Raw genomic sequence first — 22,176 nt, forward strand, 5'->3', positions numbered from 1 at the left:
AGGAGGAAAGAAAGCCTTGTGGAGGAGAACGAAGTCTCCAGTGAGACAAAGCGATGCCGTCGACGTTTAAGAGCTGCTTTCTAATGGGGAACCGTGACTCCTTACTCCAGCCTAAAATGAGGAGCAAGATAAGGGCTCGGCGCCTCGGGTTTCTCCTTGCTGTGTGTCCTCTGTCCCAAGCGTCATCTCGGGGGGCTTGAACCCTTGACTGTTTTGCTCTAAGCCATCCTTCCAGCCCCAGCTTTATGCTGGTTAATTGGAGGTAAAGAGTCTCCCAGACTTTTCCTCTGCCTGAGCTGGCTGCAAACCCCAGTCCTCAGATCTCAGTCTCCTGGGCAGCCAGGGTTAGAGGTATGAGCCACCAGCACCCAGCTCAATGATTCTAGGTCTTGTAACAAGCCCCAACCAGTGTCACTGACGAATCCTGGGACGGCCGACTGCCAGGGCCCCCCAGTCGGCTCTGACCACCTCTGAACACACTGCGACCTGGGAGTGTTCAAGAGGGAGTCCTTCCCACTCCAGGCCAATTCTCCCTTCTGAACTGAAGGCCAGGGACAGCCAAGTGGAGATGGCTGGTGATTCCTGTCTCCTTCCATGGCTGTGCAGGAAAACATAATCCTTCCGGTCACAGTAAAATGTCTTACAGCGTGTCACAAATCACCATCCTCATTCTACACGGATATGTTCCTGGAATGATGTGCTTCTTGACTTCAATCGCAACTGTTATCCGTGTTGCTTGGGACCAGCTAGCCATGTCAGGGTGTTAAGTCCTTACCATTGGAGTTAAAGGATACCCTCCCCACCTCCTCCTTGAGCAGAGACGTTATCAGCCTCCTCCTGTAGCAGCCCCATTCCCAGCTAGCTTGACAAGAAGAATGTGCACCTTTGCCTCCAAAAAGACAGGCTTCCACCGACGGGAAGAGGACTCTCTAACTTCCTTATATCACTCCATCACCCTGATAACCAATCGTAAGCCTCGTCTGGCTCTGGTGGCTCACCCATGTAACCCTAACTAATCAAGAGGCTGAGCTCTGAGGATCCAAGTTCAAAGCCAGTCTGGACAGGAAAGTTCATGAGACTCTTATCTCCAGCTAACCACCAAAAAAATGGAAGTGGAGCTGCAGCTCAAAGTGGTAGAGTGCTAGCCTTGAGCAAAATGCTCAAGGACAGCACCCAGGCCCTGGGTTCAAGCCCCACGACTAATTAAAGAAAAAGAAGAGGAAGAAAGAAAAGAAATTGTTAAGACTGATTTCTTAGTAACAAGGAAAAGGCCGACCTCGCAACGTGGATTGGAATAGAAACCAGGCGGACCTCCCCACCTGGGGTGCCTGTTTAGCACAGGGGAGCGCAGCAGCGGCACAATTATTTGGTGCAGAACTAAAATACATCGACAAAACCTCCTCTATCTCTTGTGTCCGCTCATTTTGGGGCACCACAGGGTCCTGTGTTCCCCAGAGCTGTCGTGTCATAAACCTCCGTTCTCTGGCTCCCAGCCTATCTCTTTATTTGGCATACAGGTCTAGCGGCTGAACCTGACATGTGGAATTTCGGCCTAGGGTCTAAAATTCCAGGTTCAACAGTAGAGTCCCAGTTTCCTCAAGTCTCTTTACTAGATGCGTTCGCTGTTTCACGCCACAGGAAGAAAGGTGTTTGTAGTGGGGATCTTACCGTACTCACCAGCCACCTTCCTTCCTCAGTACACATGATCAGACCCCAGACAGGTGAATGGGATCTTCCTGGGCACAGAAACAGCACACGGGTAAAGCAGGCCATCTAGACTGGCAGGTCCCACAGGGCCATTTTACCCTGCGCCACCCACCCCGAGGGAAACGCCTGTTTCCTGGACAGTAGAGCCTGTGGTCTGCCTCCTTTGCTGAGACATTCGGAGTGCTTAGCCTAGCGTCTGACCGCACTGTGAGCCAGTTATCTTTACCACGCCCAGGGAGCTGCTAACGAGGCAATGAAGGGCTTAGGGTTGCAGTGTGTGAAATGAAAATGTTCTGGAGATGAAGGGATGTGGTTGTACAGCCATGTGAATGGTGTGTGTGTGTGTGTGTGTGTGTGTGTCAGTCGAAGTGCTTGGACTCAAGGCTTGAACACTGTCCCTGAGCCTTTTGGCTCAAAGTTACTACTTTACCACTTGGACCACAGCTCCATTTCTGGTTTTGGTTTTGGTTTTTGGGGGTTTTTTTTTGGTAGTCTCATGGGCTTTCCTGCCAAGGCTTGCTTTAAACTAGGATCCTCAGATCTCAGCCTCCTGTGTAGCTAGGAGTATAGGTGTAAGCCACAAGCGGCTGGTGTGAATGTTTAATGCCAATGAACTTCATGATTTAATATGCTATACATATTCTCCCATAATAAAAAATGCAATACACATGCAGTAGCATTTCTAGCAAACTCCTAGGGAAGAATGACGATGATGATGATGTTGAAAAGACCACAGTAAAGTAACAGGTCCTTTATGAACTTCCAGCATCAGATTAATGTTATTACTTTCTGTGGATTAGAGTAGCATGACTATTTCATGTAAACAGAACCATAAAAATGTGATCCTTGTGTCAGGCCCTGGTGGTGGCTCATGTCTGTAATCCTAGCTACTCAGAAGACTGAGATCTGAGGACTGCAGTTCAAAACCATCCTGGGCAAGAAAATCTCTAAGACTATTATTTCCAATTAGCCTGCAGAAAACTGGAAGTGGTGCTGTGGCCTAAACTGGTAGAGTGTTAGCCTTGAGCTAGAGCTCAGGGAAAGTGCCCAGGCCCTGAGTTCAAGCCCCATCACACACACACACACACACACACACACACACACACACACGTGTTCCTCTGTGTCTGGCTTTTAGTCTTACATGCTCACCCTTTTTTAAAAGTTAAATATTTGGAAAATACTCTGTATGGGCAGATTACATTGGCTTATGTATTTGTCAGCTGATGGACATTTGGGAGGCTTCTGCCTTAAGTTATTATGAAAAATGGTGTTAGGAGTATTCACATGCAAGATCTTATGAAGACACACGTTTTCAGTTCTCTTGGAGGTGCACGTAAGTGAAATTTATGAATTGTAGCTCTATTATATGGCCCATGTTTTCAGTAAGGGCTGGTATTGGCTGTAAATTGCACTTGTTTAAAACAATGAGAGATGAATCTTGTTCAAAAATTAGATACGTTCCGAGAGCATGGGTGAGGTGGGGGGAGGGGAGGGAGAGAGAGGGAGGTCACGCCAATCAAGATGCATTGCACATAGAAACTGATATGTTGAATTAACACTTTTTGTCATAACATAAAGAGAACCATAACCAGGGTTTAAGTGAACATAATATCTATTTTTATTATGAAAACATTAAACTTTTGACACTTCATCTGCTTTTAAAAAATCTATTATCTTACTTAAACCTATTCAGCAAAAAATGCCAATAAATTATATAAATCATAGTTCGAGTCTTTTTAAAACTAGGAACGTTTTATGGTCATCTAACAATGATAAAATCTGAGTTGCATGAGCTGTCAACGTATAATCTGTTAACTATTTGTTGAGCTTAAAGTAAAGAGAAAAACCAATGACGTTTCCCGTTTCGCATCCCCATCCTCCTCTCCACGTGCCAGTCAGTGTTCAGGTCTTCACGGGTACAGAACGCAGCCCTACCAAGGGGCAAAGCTCCCGCTCCACGCTGCCCCGTCCTGCTCATCTTGGGAGTCACGTCAGACGGGAGGCAGACGGGAGGCTGCGGATAGAGTCAGGGAAACTCCTCCCTTGAAAAGGAAATCATCCGTGAAGAACTCAAATGCTGAATTTAGAAACAATGATTCCAATTCAATACACATTTAATCAAATGTGTTAGTACTACAAGTCACAAATTCTGAAAGGTAAACCAACAACCTAAGAAGGCAAACAGCATTGCCGACCACATGCCTTAGAATGGTATATTTCTGGTGTCTAATGATCCTTGCAAATTGTATTTGTGACATTTCACAGAAATTTAAGTAAAACATGTGTTCCACATAAAGTTAAGGGGTTTAGCATTTTCAACATGGGTGGCAACATTTAAAAAATACATCAAAAGTCTTATTAGTGAATGTTTCCACTTGTTTTCTAAATCTTTATTTTCGGTGGAAGGAAACAAAGCACTGTTTCAAACTCTGTCTTCAAAGTAACAAGACAACCTCTACCATTCCTAGAGTTTAATGCTAGATACTATCCTGGTCCTTGATGTCTTCATTTTCTTCATCCTCATCTTCTTGGTCTCCAGATTCGAGTTCATCCTCTTCTTCAACCTAAAGGGAAAACAAAAGTTTACCATACAGCCCAGTACACATGATACACGTACACATGCTATGAACTTGTATTCTAGTAATATAGTAGACTCTGATCTCCTGCTCCAGGCTCATCTTCTTTCTCTGTCTGTCAGTACTAAGGGGCCTTGCACTTGCAGGTGTTCTACCGCTTGTGCCATGCTCCCAGTTCCATTTTCTGTTTGTAATTTTTTGAGGGAGAGTGTCACTTTATGCTCAGGCACTCCTATTCCGCTTCCCCGCGTCCCCGGGATGACAGCACACACCATCGTGCCCAGTCACTGGCTGAGGTAGAGTGCTGCCCACCTCTTCACCCAGGAGGGCCTCAGACTTCGACCCCCTCGCCCTGCCTTCCACGTAGCAGGGATTACAGCTTCGAGCCTCGGTGTCTAGCTTCCTGTCATTTTCCATGTGAATTTCACTGATGAATGGCTGTATCTCTCTATACACAAATCTGAATCAGACATGGATGGGTGTTCAAAGTCTGGTTATCACAAGAGCCATCAAGTCAAGTTACCTTCTGGGTTCCCAGCCCAAGAGAGCGGCTCATTTACAAATGGTGAAAGTGAGTTAAGCTTACTGAAACAGTGGAGAAACATAGACAGTACCATGTTTATGAGCCCACACGTCTATCTGTAATTGCCACAGATTCTCCATGCTACATTAAATTTAAAAATATGCCTTCCAAACAAACAGAACAGAAACACTTGTGGGGTCATTTCAGTCTTACTGGATGGCCGAGGTCCTTGAGTTTGCTCTTCAGCGACAGTATTTTCTGGTCTTGATCAGCCAGCAGCACCAGGAGGTCATCTTGTTCTTTCTTAGAATCTGTGATTTCCGACTCTAGTTTGTCCCTCTCATTTTGTAAAATGGCAATTGTGCTGTTAGATGAATCCAGCTGCTCTTTAATGGCAGTCCTTTCCTCAGACAGAGCTTTAATTTCATTCTAGGAAAGAGAGGTGAAAGTCACGTTTTTCCTTGGTGGGGGGGGCAGTACTGATCTATACATAATCTAGTAATCTAAAATTAGTACTTATGCTCCCAGAGGGTTTAACAAAGAGTTTCTTTCTACGAAAAACTGCTTTACTTATTCAATCTGAAGTATTTAGGGGTGGGAGTTGTGGGTGCACAGTTTTAAAACACATATCCAATAACGTGAAAGTCTTTAGACTATTCAGCAAAGATGGTTATTGTAAAAACAGTACAGAATATCCAAAATTTAGTTTTTGAATATTATATATCTTACAAGGCTAAAAAAAAATCTTTTCAAACAATCAAGAGTACATAGGGATACAAAACACTATAGAAGACTAGTTTATATCTGAATTAAAACTCAACAGAAAAAAAAACCTCAATTTTATAAACAGAATCATTTCAAGTAAAACCTTTGTTTAAAAATGTTTTGAGGGCTGGGGATATAGCCTAGCGGCAAGAGTGCCTGCCTCGGATACACGAGGCCCTAGGTTCGATTCCCCAGCACCACATATACAGAAAACGGCCAGAAGCGGCGCTGTGGCTCAAGTGGCAGAGTGCTAGCCTTGAGTGGGAAGAAGCCAGGGACAGTGCTCAGGCCCTGAGTCCAAGGCCCAGGACTGGCAAAAAAAAAAAAAAAAAAAAAATGTTTTGATCAGGGCTGGGAATGTGGCTTTAGCAGTAGAGTGCTTGCCTAGCAAGCATGAGGCCCTGGGTTCGATTCCTCAGCACCACATACACAGGAAAAAAAAGCCGGAGGTGGCACTGTGGCTCAAGTGGTAGAGTGCTAGCCTTGAGCAAAATGAAGCCAGGGACAGTGCTCAGGCCCTGAGTCCAAGCCCCAGGACTGCCCCCCCCCCCCAAAAAAAAATCCATAATCCAAAAAGTGTGATTATGTATCATCTTCATTTTTCCATGTTTTAGAACTTTAAAAAAAAGTAAAAGTCATCTTATTCTTTTCTTTATGTTATTTATCCTGAAGTCTCTGTAGCATAATAGGCTAACAAATTTGATATTCCTATGTTTAATATTCCTGTGTTCTTCAGTCTTATTGGAACTCTGCAGATGGTGTATTTCTAATTATTATTGCTATTGTGACTAGATGCTAAATTTTCAATGAATTTACGTTCACAGTACGCGTATCACTGTGTGTGTAGTGATAAGAGATCTAACCTAGGTCCTTCCATACTAGTCAAGTGCTCTACCATGATACAGCACTCCTAATCCTATAAATTCCTGTTATATTCAATACCCCTGTTTAAAATGGCATTTAAAAACTGTCTCTGTCATCTTTAGTAATCAAAATAAGGATGTACATGTATCTCCATCTGCTTTCTTTACAAACCTAAAGATCTGAGAGATTAAACAAAATAAAATCAAATTCTTGGAATTTATCTCATATTATGTACAATAAATAAAAGGTTAACAAAAAAAAACCAAGCCAACCTTCAGTTCTTTGGTCTCTTGTTGTAATGCAGATAGTCTTCCTTCTACATCAGTAGTTTTAGCAGCTATTACATTTTCACTCTCTCCTTGTACAGGAACTGATTTTGACTGAAAGTAGAAATTTTTTTTAATTCTTTAAAATTACAAATAATATAAACTCTCAAAGTAGTCATCTTCTTGCTGTTTTGAAATTTCATTTCCAATAAGAAACACAACAGGGGCTGGGGATATGGCCTAGTGGCAAGAGTGCTTGACTCGTATACATGAAGCCCTGGGTTCAATTCCCCAGCACCACATACACAGAAAACGGCCAGAAGTGGTGCTGTGGCTCAAGTGGCAGAGTGCTAGCCTTGAGCGGGAAGAAGCCAGGGACAGTGCTCAGGCCCTGAGTCCAAGCCCCAGACTGGCCAAAAAAAAAAAAAAAAAAAAAAAAAAAAGAAAGAAAGAAACACAACATAACTCAGGGCCGTTCCAGCAGCCCTTCCACAGCTCCCAAGAGCAAGTGATTCCCTGGCAAAGACTTTCCTTCATAAGCTTCCCGTAAGTCCACACTATCGTGCCAAATAGATAAATGGGGCCAAATATGCCATTAATTCAAGAAACACAAGCATTTTCTGAAATGCTATAGGAGATGCTAGTAAATCAAAGTTTTACTGTTTCCCCTGGACCTTTTCTCTAGATAATACCAGAAGCAGGGGGTCCAAACTCAACAAACAGCTAAAAACGTGGAAGTGGCTTTAGAACTGATAATAAGTAGAGTTTTGAGGTACACATTAGACAAGGCCTAGGTTATTTCAACAAGACTATTGACAGAAATATGAACACTAAAAGCAATTCTGGTGAGAATACAAAAAAAATGTAAAGAAAGTTAGAGAGGGGCTAGGAATATGGCCTCGTGGCAAGAGTGCTTGCCTCGTACACATGAAACCCTAGGTTCCATTCCCTAGCACCACATATATAGAAAACAGCCAGAAGTGGCGCTGTGGCTCAAGTGGCAGAGTGCTAGCCTTGAGCAAAAAGAAGCCAGGGACAGTGCTCAGGCCCTGAGTTCAAGGCCCAGGACTGGCAAAAAAAAAAAAAACAGAACAAAAAATAAGGGAATATGGCCTAGTGGCAAGAGTGCTTGCCTCGCATACATGAAGCCCTGAGTTCAATTCCTCAGCACCGTGTGTGTGTGTGTGTGTGTGTGTATGTGTGTGTGTGTGTAAAAGCCAGAAGTGGCGCTGTGGCTCAAGTGGTAGAGTGCTAGCCTTGAACAAAAAGAAGCCAGAGACAGTGCTCAGGCCCTGAATCCAAGCCCCAGGACTGGCAAGAAAAAACAACAAGAAAGTCAGAGACACACACACAATCATGGCGAAAATTGTGACAGAACTGTGAATGCTATGGTGCTTGCTTCTGGTGAGATGAGAAGGAAATGAAAAACATTTCTGGACAATTGAAGGAAAAGCAATCCTGGTATAAGATGCAAAGAACGTAGTGAAACCATGTTCTGCAGTTTGACAGACACAGTCATATTTTACTTATATTTCTGGTAGTGACGGGGTTTGTCTTGCTGTCCTTAAGCTCACAACTGCTGCCCACTTCTCTGGATTGGTACACTCATGTTTAGTGGAGAATAGTTTAAAGTGAAGTGTGTTTGGAGTGAAATACAACAGGAGGTAAACTGACAAAGGAATCAAAGGAATGGTTAAACAACAAGAAATCAGAAACTTGAAGATTTTGAAAATGCTCAGCCCACTTAGATTGTGTTCTGGAAAAAATCTCAAGGAGGGGCTGGGGATATGGCCTAGTGGCAAGAGTGCCTGCCTCATATACATGAGGCCCTGGGTTCGATTCCTCAGCACCACATATATAGAAAACAGCCAGAAGTGGCGCTGTGGCTCAAGTGGCAGAGTGCTAGCCTTGAGCAAAAAGAAGCCAGGGACAGTGCTCAGGCCCTGAGTCCAAGCCCCAGGACTGGCCAAAAAAAAAAGAAAAGAAAAGAAAGAAAAAATCTCAAGGATATAAAGAACCATTTATACAGTGATTCATGGACCCAGCGCAGCAGAGGCCAGAATCTGAGATGAAGTGAGCCAAGAAGCATTTGCAGAGGATTTGATCTGATGGCTTAGACGTCTATGAGTTGGATGGGACGCCAGAAGGGTTCTTGATAATGTCACACCAGCAGGAAGAGTCTCCGCTTGGACCAACAGGGATAGACAAGGGGTGTAACTGCAGCATAGTGAGTCACTGAGGAGTCGTGCGCCAGGGGCTCCCCTCTGTAGCCCTAGCTGCTCAGGAGGCTGAGACCCGAGGAGGGCGGTTTGGAGTCAGTCCAGGCAGGACGCTCTGTGAGACGCTTCCCTCCAGACGTGGCGCGGTGGGAGAGCACTAGCCTTGAGCCGTGGAGCTCAGGGACAGCACCCAGGCCCCGAGTTCAAGCCCCAGGACCAGAACAAAAATAAGTAAGTAAGTAAATAAACCATTAAGTAACTGAATAAACTGACCTGGGAGCCTCGGTACAAAATGGCTGCCACCGTGAGCAAGAAGCCTGTCTTACTAAGACTCTGGCAGTGAGCCATCGGAGAGACAGCGACTAACTGATAAATCCATTGCTTTTTATGGTCACTGAGAAATAACATACCACCTTGCACAGGAGAATTAACTTACAAATGCTTCTGTTTTCTGTAGTAAGTCATGCTTTTCTGTCTGTAGTCGTGTAATCTCTACAGACTTTGCGTTTAGCTGAGCCTTCAATGCTGCCACCTCCTAAGAGACAAAAAGAAATGAATTGTAACATTAAACAGTTTCAATTTAATTAAGATGTCTATTAGCTGGGCACTGATGGCTCATGCATGTAATCCTAGATACTCAGGAGGCTGAGGCTCATGCTTTGAAGCCAGCTTGGGCAACAAAGTCCATGAGATTCTTATCTCTAATTAACCAACCCCAAACTGGAAATGCAGCTGTGGACAGAAGTGGTAGAACACTAGCTTTGGGCAAAAAAGCTCAAGGATGGTGCCCAGGCTGAGTTCAAGCCCCACAATTGACTCCACCCCCCCCAAAAAAAAGCTGTCTATTTATAGAATGAGATTTTAAAAACCTTTCTTGACTGTACTCACTCTCTAAAATCGTAACTTTCAAGTTTTAGAATCTAATTCTAAATAACTACTCTTGAACTTTGGGTTCAAGAATAAAAGTTAAGCCAGGTGCAGGTGGCTCATGCCTGTAAGGCTAGCTATAACTGATATCTGAGTATAATGGTTCAAAGCCAGCCTGGGCAGGGAAAGAATAAGACACTAATCTCCAATTAACCACAAAAAGCCAGAAGTGGAGCCACTATGGCTCAAGTAGTAGAGGTCTACCCTTAAGGCAAACGAACTCAGGGACAGTGCCTAGGCCCTGCGTTCTAGCCCCAATACGGCTACCAAAAAAAAAAAAAAAAAAAAAAAAAAAGAACAAAATTTAAACACATTTGTTTACCTCTATTCCCTACTAAGAAAAACTAGAAAGGGAGAGAGAAGGAAGAAAGCTGGCACAGGAGAAACAGAACAAGTAAAGAACAATAAGAACAGAGAAATTAAAAAACTCCAGTGGACATTGAGAAAGCAAGTACCCAATTCACAAGCATCTATAATTACCAAAGGACTGGAAACTAGTACCATTAATATGTCTCCAGACGTACATGTGAAAAAAATGGAGTTTAAAAACCAAAGGAGGGGCTGGGGATATAGCCTAGTGGCAAGAGTGCCTGCCTCGGATACACGAGGCCCTAGGTTCGATTCCCCAGCACCACATATACAGAAAACAGCCAGAAGCGGCGCTGTGGCTCAAGTGGCAGAATGCTAGCCTTGAGCGGGAAGAAGCCAGGGACGGTGCTCGGGCCCTGAGTCCAAGGCCCAGGACTGGCCAAAAAAAAAAAAAAAAAAAAAAAAAAACCAAAGGAGGCTGGGAATGTGGCCTAGTGGTAGAGTGCTTGCCCAGCATGCATGAAGCCCTGGGTTCGATTCCTCAGTTCCACATAAACAGAAAAAGCCAGAAGTGGCGCTGTGGCTCAAGTGGTAGAGTGCTCGTCTTGAGCAAAAGGAAGCCAGGGAGAGCGCTCAGGCCCTGAGTTCAAGCCCCAAGACTGGGGGGGTGGGAATAATAAACACACACACACATACATATATATCTACAAATAATCTTGGTGGGATGCTGAAAACTGTTAAAACAACACCAATGAAAAACAAAAATAAGAAAAGCAAAATACCACTATACAATATATTTAAAACCCACTTTTAGACTTTTAGATTTTCAAATGTCTGTCAACTACTGTCTATCAACTACTATCAAAGTAGCTCTACATTATGACACTGTAGGACTGGGACTCTATTATAATTAGAACAAATCAGAACCCAAGTCAACCTGGAAAACTACCTGTTTTAATTCTGCAACTTGTTCAGAATCTCTAGCTGAGGCTGTTGCTGAAGACTGCTCATTCATGCCAGATGTTGGAGATTTCTAAGAGCAGAGAAATAAACAATGAAGTAAACTCAGTCTAAAGAAAAAGGAAAAAACTAAAACAGTACTGTACATATATAAGTAACATGTTATTAGATGTTTCCCAAAAATTTTGTGTCAACATTCTCATTTTAATATTTCAATATGACATATATTAACTACTGCTTTTCTATAGCTAAAAAAAAAAACCAAATAATTTATTAAGTCTAAGGACTTATCTGAGGTTAAGGAGAAAAAACATACAAACAGGGATGTATTGAACTTTCTGTGAATTAAAATATTATTTCACTTAAGTCTCTGAAATAGTCAATGCCATCATCATCACTTATTGGCAGGTCAAGAATTAAAATTGTTAATTCCTAGAATTGAAAAAAAATGAAGAAACGAGTTTCAACAGACTTCCTAAGTTGCTTAAAATTCAGTTATTTAAACTAGGCACTAGTGGCTCACACCTGTAATCCTAGCTACTCAGGAGACTCAGTTTGGAGTCCATCCAGGAAGTCTCTGAGACTCATTTCCAATTAAACACAAGAAGTTGGAAGTGGAGCTGTGGCTTCGGCGGTAGAGTACTAGCCTTTAGCAGAAGAGCTCAGGGTCAGCAACCGGGCCTAGAGTTCAGCCCCATCGTTGGCATGCGTGGGCGTGTGCACATGTGTGCGTGCACACACACAGAGAAAACAATGATGGTCAAAGATAACACCCAGGGGGCTGGGGATATGGCCTAGTGGCAAGAGTGCTTGCCTCGTATACACGAAGTCCTGGGTTCGATTCCCTAGCACCACATATACAGAAAACGGCCAGAAGTGGTGCTGTGGCTCAAGTGGCAGAGTGCTAGCCTTGAGCGGGAAGAAGCCAGGGACAGTGCTCAGGCCCTGAGTCCAAGGCCCAGGACTGGCAAAAAAAGATAATACCCAGGCTTGAGTTCAAGTCCCAGGAATAAAAATTCAATTATCAGCCAGGCACCGGTAGCTCATTCCTCTAATCCTAGCTACTCAGGAGACTGAGATCTAAGAATCAAGGTTCCAAGCCATCCCTGGAAGAAAGTCAGTGAGACTCTTATCTCTTATCTCCAATTGACCACCAGAAAAACGAGAAGTGGAGCTGTGGCTCAAAGTGGTAGAGAGCTAGCCTTGAGCAAAACGAGCTCAGGGGCAGTATCAAAGGCCCTGAGTTCAAGCCCTATAACTGGAAAAAAAAATTCAATTATCTAGGAAGCACTAAAGCTTAGACTAATTCCAAAGCTTGTACCATAAAACTTTAATATATGATCCTGTAGTTTATGGGAGCTAGCAATACAATCAAACAAGATAATAAGAATCATTCTTGATCTTTTATTTAAATTTAACATCTACTTACCAAATTTTCAATCAAAGAGTCCTTTTCAGCCAACTGGCTTTGCAAAAGTTCCTGGTTACTTTTTAATTCTTCTATTTCTTCTCGCAACCTACTGATTTCTTCTGGCTGAATGCCATTCATCTGAGCTCCATCATTGTAAGAACCTTGGTGATGATTGTCTTTCCCTATTAAACAGGAACAAAATTGGAAAAGCCAGATTGGAACTTAGGTTTTTCCCTTTTTTATCTAAAAGGCTAAAATATTAGATTAGTATAGATGTCAGACTCAAATATACAACTTTCTTAGCTCATCCAATTCAGCAGCATACAAAATGAAAATTTTATATCTGCATAAAAGTATATTGATACAAATACTGAATTGGTATTTTCAGGGTTCGTAGGAAGAAAACAAGCCTAATCTTACTAAACTGCATGGTTTGGTGACCTATGATTAAAAACTACAGCAGTTTTAGGGGCTGGGAATGTGGCTTAGTGGTAGAGTGCTTGCGTAGCATGTATGAAGCCCTGGGTTCCATTCCTCAGCACCAAATAAACAGAAAAAGCCAGAAGTGGCGCTGTGGATCAAGTGGTAGAGTGTTACCCTTGAGCAAAAAGAAGCCAGGGACAGTGCTCAGGCCCTGACTTCAAGCCCCAGGACTTGCAACCCCCCCCCCAAAAAAATTTTTTTTTAATACCTAAACATTATACCAGATTAAATAAATCTTAAATTCCAGTGGGGTCTCGCAGCATTGGTATTTTATCAAATAAAATTTTAATGTTATTATTAAGGTGTTGTACATTGAGGTTACCATTTGTAAGTTGGGTAATGTGTACATTTATATTGTGGATGCTGTCAGTCCCTCCTTTGCCTTCCCCCAGTTTCCTCCTCTGTCCCTGCCTACAAGTTGCACAGTTCATCTTCCACGGTGTCTACTGTGAACTGCCACCGTTCATTCTTCCTCACTCCAATTCTGTGTTCCCCTTCACTCCTCCAACAGAAAAAGAACCAACAAAACAAAGCAAACACACAAACCACCACCACCACAAACATGTTTCATTTCCTAGCATTTGTTTCAGAAACATTTTTTTTTTTTTTTGGCCAGTCCTGGGGCTTGGACTCAGGGCCTGAGCACTGTCCCTGGCTTCTTTTTGCTCAAGACTAGCACTCTAGCACTCTGCCACTTGAGCCACAGCGCCCCTTCTGGCCGTTTTCTGTATATGTGGTACTGGGGAATCGAACCCAGGGCTTCATGTATACGAGGCAAGCAGTCTTGCCACTAGGCCATATCCCCAGCCTGTTTCAGAAACTTTGCTTGAAAAAAACAAAATGAATGGAAAGAGATTTTTGCCAACTTATCTATTGCAAGGAAGCAAAATACAGATGAGAGTCGGATTACTAATGTTGCTTAAGGCTAGCTCTCACTTCTGGTTTTTTGGTGTTTAATGGAAGATGAGTTTCACTGGACTGACTTCAGACCATGAGCCTCAGAACTCAGCCTCCTGAGTAGCCAGGATTAAGGCAAGAGCCACTGGTGCCCAGCTTAACTACTCTTAATTACCAAACCACTTGGCTTTAAACTCTTCCTGACATCTCAGTCGCAATGACTAAAGTTACAGGAAAAAAGAATGTTTGTCTTGTCCACCTCTTGAAGCCAGAATGACCTGACACTGCAGCACTGATGACTAGCTCTACTTACCTAACTGTATTTTAAGAAGATTATATTGATCTTTGTGCTGCTGAATTTGAGATACTTGCTGTGTGACTGCTGTCTGGAGCTGTTCATTTTGACATTTTAATGTAGAAACCTGCTGTTTTAAATCTTCTAGTTGCAGATCCTGTGAAACAAAACGTAATTCAAGTGTGTTTTTTTTCATAGCATTACACAAGAAATGAACCATTAAAAAGTGTAGGGTTTTTTTTGGTCAACAATTCAAAGTACCAACACTGTCAAAATCATTTAATAATTAAACATTGATACATAAATATATGCCCCAAAGCAAAGCCAATTAGCATGCAGCAGAAATCCAAGATTTCAAGCAGGGCCTCATTAACAAGCACTATGGCACCACCTGCAGTCTTGCTGCAGTCATCGAGAAAATTCAAATGAAAAACTCCATTTTATGGTTAGGAACTATATACCTGTTAAGGAAACCTAGTTTGTTCAGATATATATGTAAATTTACATTACCTTTAACACTAAAAGACAATCAGAATATATATGTGTGTGTGTGTGTGTGTGTGTGTGTGTGTGTGTGTGTGTGTGTGTAGGGCTTGAACTCAGGGCCTGAGCACCGTCCCGGGCTTCTTTTTGCTCAAGGCTAGCACTCTGCCACTTGAGCCATAACGCCACTTCTGGCTTTTTCTGTTTATGTGGTGCTGAGGAATCAAACCCAGGGCTTTGTGCATGCTAGGTGAGCACTCCACCACTTGGCCACATTCCCAGGCCACAATCAGAATGTTTAAAGGTGGAAAAAGCTTTCAACTTTCGCCATCCTAATACTACTACAGTGGGAAGTTGATCATTTCTTTATTTTGTTTTCCAGTGCATGTTTTCTAAACTTCTTATAATCGGTCCACACATAAGTTTGTAATGCTTAGTTTAATTACTATTTGTCTTACAATTGTATCATACTGCCACATAGTTTTCACAATCATAATTTTTTGTGTTGGTATTGCAGCTTAATCTCAAGGGCCCTGAGCCTTTTTGCTCAATGCTAGAGTTCTTCCACCTGAACCTCAGCCCAGCTTTTGGTGATAAATTGGAGGTAAGAGTGTCATGGAGGCTGGGAACGTGGCCTAGTGGTAGAGTGCTTGCCTCGTATACAGGAAGTCCTGGGTTCAATTCCTCAGCACCACATATATAGAAAAAAGCCAGAAGTGGTGCTGTGGCTCAAGTGGTAGAGTGCTAGCCTTGAGCAAAAAGAAGCCAGGAACAGTGCTCAGGCCCCGAATCCCAAGCACCAGGACTGGCAAATAAATAAATAAATGAATTTTAAAATGAGTCACTACGGTTATTGTGTCAAATCATTCTTTTCGTCCAAATAAACTAAATTTTTCAGCTCGAAATGTAAGCTATACATCACATTTCAAGTAGCTTTCATTATGCCAAAAATCTTACTTTACCAACTGGAAATGACTCTGTATTTGTACCAACACATAAATGAAAAATCCTACTAACACTGAAGTCGTTTGGTGATTTAAATTTTGATCAGATAATTCTCGTTTCTGGTTTGCTTTGAACTGACAACCAAGCTTAGATTGAATGTTAACTGTACCACAGTATGATTACTTCCTTAAAATTTCAATTTCCGCGTTACTGTAGGAAAGAAAATGACAGGGAAGGGGATACATCTGCCTCACTGGAGGCAGGAGGCCCTGAGCTCAACCGCTACTACTGAAACAAACATCTCAACACCATGCTCAATGAGTTGGCAGAACACAGTTAACAAAAAGGGCAACCTACTCCCACAGTAAACTTCTTTTTTTTGGGGGGGGGTGGGGGGAGAGGGAGTCCTGGGGCTTGGACCCAGGGCCTGAGCACTGTCCCTGGCTTCTTTTTGCTCGAGGCTAGCACTCTGCCACTTGAGCCACAGCGCCACTTCTGGCTTTTGTAGTTTATGTGGTGCTGAGGAATGGAACCCAGGGTTTTATCCCTGAGCATCCTTTTAGGACTGTACTTCTATTTTCTGTAAGCCTCTGCTCTTATTTCACTAAATTAGGCATGTCTTGTTGCTTTCTTACCTAAGATTAGCTTTATTACTAGATTTAATATAGTAATTTATTAACAAGTCCCTCTGGGTCTGATATGAGAATATGTTTGATTCATGTTTTTAATCCACAACATTGTGTGCTTAGCATACATTAAAAGGCTCAATTTGTTTAATACTCAGATGCTCTTGAAAAGAATGAGTTTCATTTTCTGCATCCTCTTTCATTTGAAATGCAGGAAAATTCTTCCCTAAAGCAGAAAGTACTGATCAATAATGAGCGGACAATTCACGTGTACTTACTTGTTCTCGAATCATATTTTTATAGTGAGTCACGATGTTGTCATGCTGCTCTAATGTTTTCTTTACCTCCTCTTCCTTTTTGTCTTCTTCACTGGACTTATAAATAGCCTTAGTTATAACACCTGTAAAAGAAAGCTTATTTAAAGACTGTTACAAAGTTCTGTTCACTTTTGTGGTTGTGAGTATCAAACTTGGGGCCTTACACACGTCAAACACACGCTCTGCGTCCTGTTTAAACACCCAAAGTACTACTTTATTACAACCTCATCAACGTTTTCATTGCATTTAGGTTGTTTTACCTAACTCATGACAGATACGCAGTATCTTTCCAATATTGCAGAAACCCAAGTCTTTCAGTGGGCTACAGCTCAACTTTGGGGTTTATCATATAATCTGCATGTATCTATAAAATACATATACAATCAAAATTACCTTCTGAATATCAGTACAAGCCTTACCTTCAAGTTCTTTTACCAGCTTTGTGAATTCATGATCGAATATCATGTATTCTGGACTGGGAAAGTTTGGCTGGGGTTTCTGTGATGCTCTGGAGTACAGTTCATGTTTGCTAATAAATCCTAGTTTCTCTATGAAATTCTCTTTGCCAATCCTCTTCTCTATTAGTTGTTTTAATTTCTCCCTGAAGAGATAAACGTATTGAGATTGCTTGAAAAAAAAGGGCCTCATTATACTTTAGATAAAAAAAAATCTTTATCTCTCAGTGCCATTAGAAGGTGATTTTGTCCTTACTTACTTCACGTAGTTCTCAAGTGAGTTATCATTGAAGTAAATTGAAATACCCAACAGAAGGGCACATAAGCCTTGGACCAACTGCTCTTCTTCTCCAAGGTTTTCTGCAATCTGTCCTGTAAGCTGAAATCTTTGTTAAGGAGTTTAGTGATTTCCAGTAGCTAGAATACTTCACTTTATAACTTGAATTGAACATATATGTCATGTAAGATTTCCTACAAGAAATTCGGTATGTATTTCAAGCCACCATTAAACAGTGGTATACACACAAACACACACACACACACACACACACACAACTTACAAGTGTATCATTTCAGCCATAATAGTTTCAAAAAAAGTAGCTCAAATAAAATGGTAAGGGATTCAACCACTTTGGGTGTAGGGCTACTTCTAATCAAGAAGTTTGAAAGATGTAAGTTATTCTTACATGTATGATGCTAAGACATAAAGGATACAAATGGAACATTGGCAGAATTGTGAAGAAAATGTGTTACTGCAATGGGACAGTTGCTTAGCCAGGTACAAAGCAACATTAGTAATCCGACTCTTGTCTGTATTTTGCTTCCCTGCAATAGATAAATTGGCAGAAATATCTTTCCATTCATTTTATTTTTTTCAACCAAAGTTTCCCTAAAATCTGTTCTTATTTATATGAAAAGTATTTAGCATTATGTAAAAGACGTATAAGAAAGTCACACTGAAAAAATTCAACAGGAAAACACATTCTGCGTCCACCACAGCATGCACAACACAAAATAGAGTGCAAGGCCTAGTGGTAGAGTGCTTGCCTAGCATGCATGAAGCCCTGGGTTCAATTCCTCAGCACCACATATATAGAAAAAGCCAGAAGTGGCGCTGTGGCTCAAGTATTAGAGCACTAGCCTTGAGCAAAAGAAACTCTGGGACAGTGCCCAGGCCCTGAATTCAAGCCCCAGGACCAGCAAAAAATAAACAAATGAAAATATCTTACAACTGATTATAGATGGTGATTGAAAGGTCCAAATATTAAAAATCAATTGACAACATCTTTGTATTTCACTGTGTATGAATTAATATTCCCTCCAAGCACATTATATGCATATATGGAATATCACAATAAAACTAGCTGTTTCTGGTGTCTCACTCCTGTAGTCCTAGCTACTCAGGAGGCTGAGATCTGAGAATTGAGGTTCGAAGCCAGAGACTCTTCTCCAATTAACCACCCCTAAACTAGAAGTGGAGCTGTGACTTTAACTGGTGGAGCACTAGCCCTAAGAACAAAAGCTCAAGGACACCAAGCCCTGAGTCCAAGCCCCATAACTGATGGAGGAAAAAAATACAAACAACCAAAAAAAAAAAACTTTGTACAATTAATTTATACTAAGAGAAAAAAGTAATATCCTCTAAAGATTCCATTCTAAATGACAGACATGGGCACTTGTAAAACATTTTTCTTAACAGCAAAAATTCTGAGGCTGGCTGAGATCTGAAGATCGCAGTTCAAAGCCAGCCCCAGGCAGGAAAGTCTGTGAGACTCATCTCCAATTAATCACCAGTAAACTGGAAGTGGTGCTGTGGCTCAAGTTGTAGAATGCTAGCCTTGAGCTGAAGAGCTCAAGGACAGTGACTAGGCCCAGAGTTCAAGCCCCAGGACCCTCCCCCCAAAAAAAATCTAAGGCTGGATATGTACAGCAGTACTTGCCTAACATGCACCAGGCCCTGGGGTTTAATTCCTAGTACCACAACAGGAAAAATCCCAACAAAACTAAACTTCAGATGTGTGTGTGTATGTCGCGCATACACACATGTGTATTATAACTACATGTTAAACCATGATCATAAATAATATTCCCGACAAGTCTTAGTTATTACTACTCACACCGTACAACTGAAAGCTTCCACAATATAGATATTGAAGTATACTTACTTTTGGCTAAACACTCAAAAGAAAACCACACCAAACAAATACAAATAGCACTCTCTCCTAACACATCAAAAACTAATCTCCGATGATGGTTGTAGCAGATGGATTATATGCAGAATAATCCGTAATACTTAAGACCACTCAAATTATAAAAATTATACTTACTACCACACATCATAAATAACAGAATAGCAAATTTACATATTCCTTCACATGCTGATTACTAAAGACAACATTCCTAACACTAAATTTTACTTCCAATGGAATGGTTTTAGGGAACATAAAGAAGCAAGCTTGGAGAAAACACATAAAAACCCAAACCAAGGAATTCCAAAAGTGCAAGCGTCCCCAGAGGAGGCACAGATAGGTTTAGATTCTCGTTACCACAGTTCTGAGGAATACCAGTATAGTTCCCCAAGGGAAAAAAATGGAGAGACACTTGTGATAGATAAACTTGCTAACACAGAAGAGTGTGAGTAGAATATAACTTCAAACAAGCAGTTAAAAAAAACCAATCAGCAAAACCCAAGACCAAGAAAAAGCCTTGTTGTAAGAAAATGCCTAAGCTTAATCAAGTAATACATACCCGTCTGTCGATCTTATCGCCCTGTAAATTATACATTAAAAATTATTCATAGTATTACTACTGTAGAAAAATCTCAATCTAGGAAAGTTCCTTAAATGCTTTTTAAAGTTGCTCTATAATTTAAGCCAGTAATTTGGGACAAGAGTCTAATCTTTTAGTGTATAAAGATAATATATATTGGGGCTGGGGATATGGCCTAGTGGCAAGAGAGCTTGCCTAGTATACATGAGGCCCTGGGTTCGATTCCCCAGCACCACATATACAGAAAACAGCCAGAAGGGGTGCTGTGGCTCAAGTTGGCAGAGTGCTAGCCTTGAGCAAAAGGAAGCCAGGGACAGTGCTCAGGCCCTGAGTCCAAGGCCCAGGACTGGCAAAAAAAAGAAAAGATAATATATATTTTAGAGAAAAAAGGCTAATTTAATAGCACTGTGTTACTTAGAGTGGGAGGAGGGTACCGCACTGTTATCTTTACTGTTTGCTGTTATGCATACTTCAATTACAAAGTTAAAAGCAGTTATTATTGGCTTAAAAAAAGTGTTTTGAATAGTTAGCACCAAGAGAATGCCAAAGATATTATTAAAGATACAAAAAAATACTACAGTTTTTATTACTAGTAAAAGCACAGTAAACACTCATTACTCTTTTCACTGTAATCTTAAAGCTTTCATTTCTATCAGACTCAGTAGCTGGCAGTAATGTTTCTTTAGAAGCTCAACTAAGGCCTGGGAAGTGGGGATATATCTAAGTGACAGAGGGTATACATAACATCCCTAGTACCAAAAAGGAAAAACAGGGCTGGGGATATAGCCTAGTGGCAAGAGTGCCTGCCTCGGATACACGAGGCCCTAGGTTCAATTCCCCAGCACCACATATACAGAAAACGGCCAGAAGCGGCGCTGTGGCTCAAGTGGCAGAGTGCTAGCCTTGAGCGGGAAGAAGCCAGGGACAGTGCTCAGGCCCTGAGTCCAAGGCCCAGGACTGGCCAAAAAAAAAAAAAAAAAGGAAAAACAGTTCAAGATAAGGAAAAATGCAATGTGTGACAAAATAATTAAAATTAAGGACATAGCCCACTATGACAGGGAGTGGGTAGGATAATTCCACTGCTAGAGCAAATGAACAATTTTAGACTTTTCCACACACTAATATTTCCCAAGTACTTGAATGTCAATGACTTCACAGTTTCACTAATGTATATTCAACTGTTCAGCAGTAAGGCTAGCACACATAGGCAAGTCATGTAGTTAAGAAACATTCATAAATGCCTTACCAGCCATACTTAAATAAAATTTTATCGTTCTTAAGTGTCTCAAGAAATACAAAAATTATTTTTCTACATCTTGCTCAATAAATGTTATGCATTATGACTTGAAGGTTTTGAGAATTCACAAACATCTAAGGGGTATACTGTATAATACCTATGTAAGGGACTGCTATACCATTTTTCTTTCTAGATAATCAGTGATTCCTGGAAGACAAAACAGTTCCTAACTAATTTATTCTACTCTTATAAGCTGACCTCAACTCAGCTACTGAGAGGAGAGAATTGCATACACTGTGGATGATTTAAAAGGTTAAAAAAAAAGAAACCAAAATAAAACCAATACATCTTTATATCTAGAACGTATTATATCTAGCACTTATTATAGCTGTTTTGAAAGATATTCCTATAAAAATATTTAGGGGGCTGGGAATGTAGCTTCGTGGTGGAGTGCTTGCCTGGCATGCATGGAGTCCTGGGTTCGATTCCTCAGTACCACAAAAACAGAAAAAGTCTGAAGTGGCCCAGTGGCTCAAGTGGTGGAGCGCTAGCCTTGAGCACAGAGAGGCTCAGGAACAGAGCCCAAGCCCTGAGTTCAAGCCCCGGGACCGGCTAAATAAATAAATAAAATATTTATTACTTCCTCTCTACAAAACTGTTTCCAGTTACTATAAGATAGTAAGAATACTCTCATGAGAGCATCCTTGAGTGCTGTATCACTGACATCAACACAGATAACTGAAGCTTGTTCAAGAAGCTCAGAGAACTGCTTTACCTGTGACAGGATGTTGGTACACTGTTGCAGTAAAGAAACTGGAGGGTTGCCAATACTTGTAGCAAGTTGAACCCTGAGCAGTTGTTCTTTCTGAGTAGCATTTTCTTGCAAAGCATGGGCAAGGGCCACAGCAGCACACCAGTTTGAAAGTGAATCAGTAGAAAACAAACCTCCACATAACAACTGGCCAGCTGAGACTGAATTACCTGTTGCTAAAAGAGACCAAGCAGAAGATAAGTTTGTTAGACTATGTAGAAATAAAATTTAAGCACAATTTTTAAAATTGTTTTCTACACATATAATATTAAATAGTATCCAAACATTTGTTTCAAAACAATTTTTAAAATTTTTTTTAGGGCTGGGAATG

General features: G+C 41.4%; 1 protein-coding gene across 2 annotated transcripts in view; it reads right to left on the bottom strand.

Moving 5' to 3' along the window:
• Positions 1 to 3,301: 3,301 nt before the first annotated feature.
• Uso1 (USO1 vesicle transport factor) overlaps positions 3,302 to 22,176 on the bottom strand; it is a 54,645-nt gene continuing 35,770 nt past the window's right edge. Inside the window, exons 13-25 of one of the 2 annotated variants that reach the window (XM_048364069.1) lie at positions 21,810 to 22,021; positions 19,777 to 19,797; positions 17,743 to 17,853; positions 17,289 to 17,407; positions 16,993 to 17,174; positions 16,535 to 16,656; positions 14,221 to 14,359; positions 12,546 to 12,709; positions 11,106 to 11,189; positions 9,357 to 9,455; positions 6,708 to 6,815; positions 5,020 to 5,235; positions 3,302 to 4,271 (exon numbers count right to left, since the gene is read on the bottom strand). In XM_048364069.1, the coding sequence (XP_048220026.1) occupies positions 4,185 to 4,271; positions 5,020 to 5,235; positions 6,708 to 6,815; positions 9,357 to 9,455; positions 11,106 to 11,189; positions 12,546 to 12,709; positions 14,221 to 14,359; positions 16,535 to 16,656; positions 16,993 to 17,174; positions 17,289 to 17,407; positions 17,743 to 17,853; positions 19,777 to 19,797; positions 21,810 to 22,021 (1,664 nt within the window). In that variant the 3' untranslated portion in view covers positions 3,302 to 4,184. The remainder of the gene's footprint in view (positions 4,272 to 5,019; positions 5,236 to 6,707; positions 6,816 to 9,356; positions 9,456 to 11,105; positions 11,190 to 12,545; positions 12,710 to 14,220; positions 14,360 to 16,534; positions 16,657 to 16,992; positions 17,175 to 17,288; positions 17,408 to 17,742; positions 17,854 to 19,776; positions 19,798 to 21,809; positions 22,022 to 22,176) is intronic. The other variant, XM_048364070.1, reaches the window with a different exon arrangement.

This window comes from Perognathus longimembris, chromosome 16 (genome assembly GCF_023159225.1).
Source record: "Perognathus longimembris pacificus isolate PPM17 chromosome 16, ASM2315922v1, whole genome shotgun sequence".
Lineage (NCBI taxonomy): Eukaryota > Metazoa > Chordata > Mammalia > Rodentia > Heteromyidae > Perognathus > Perognathus longimembris.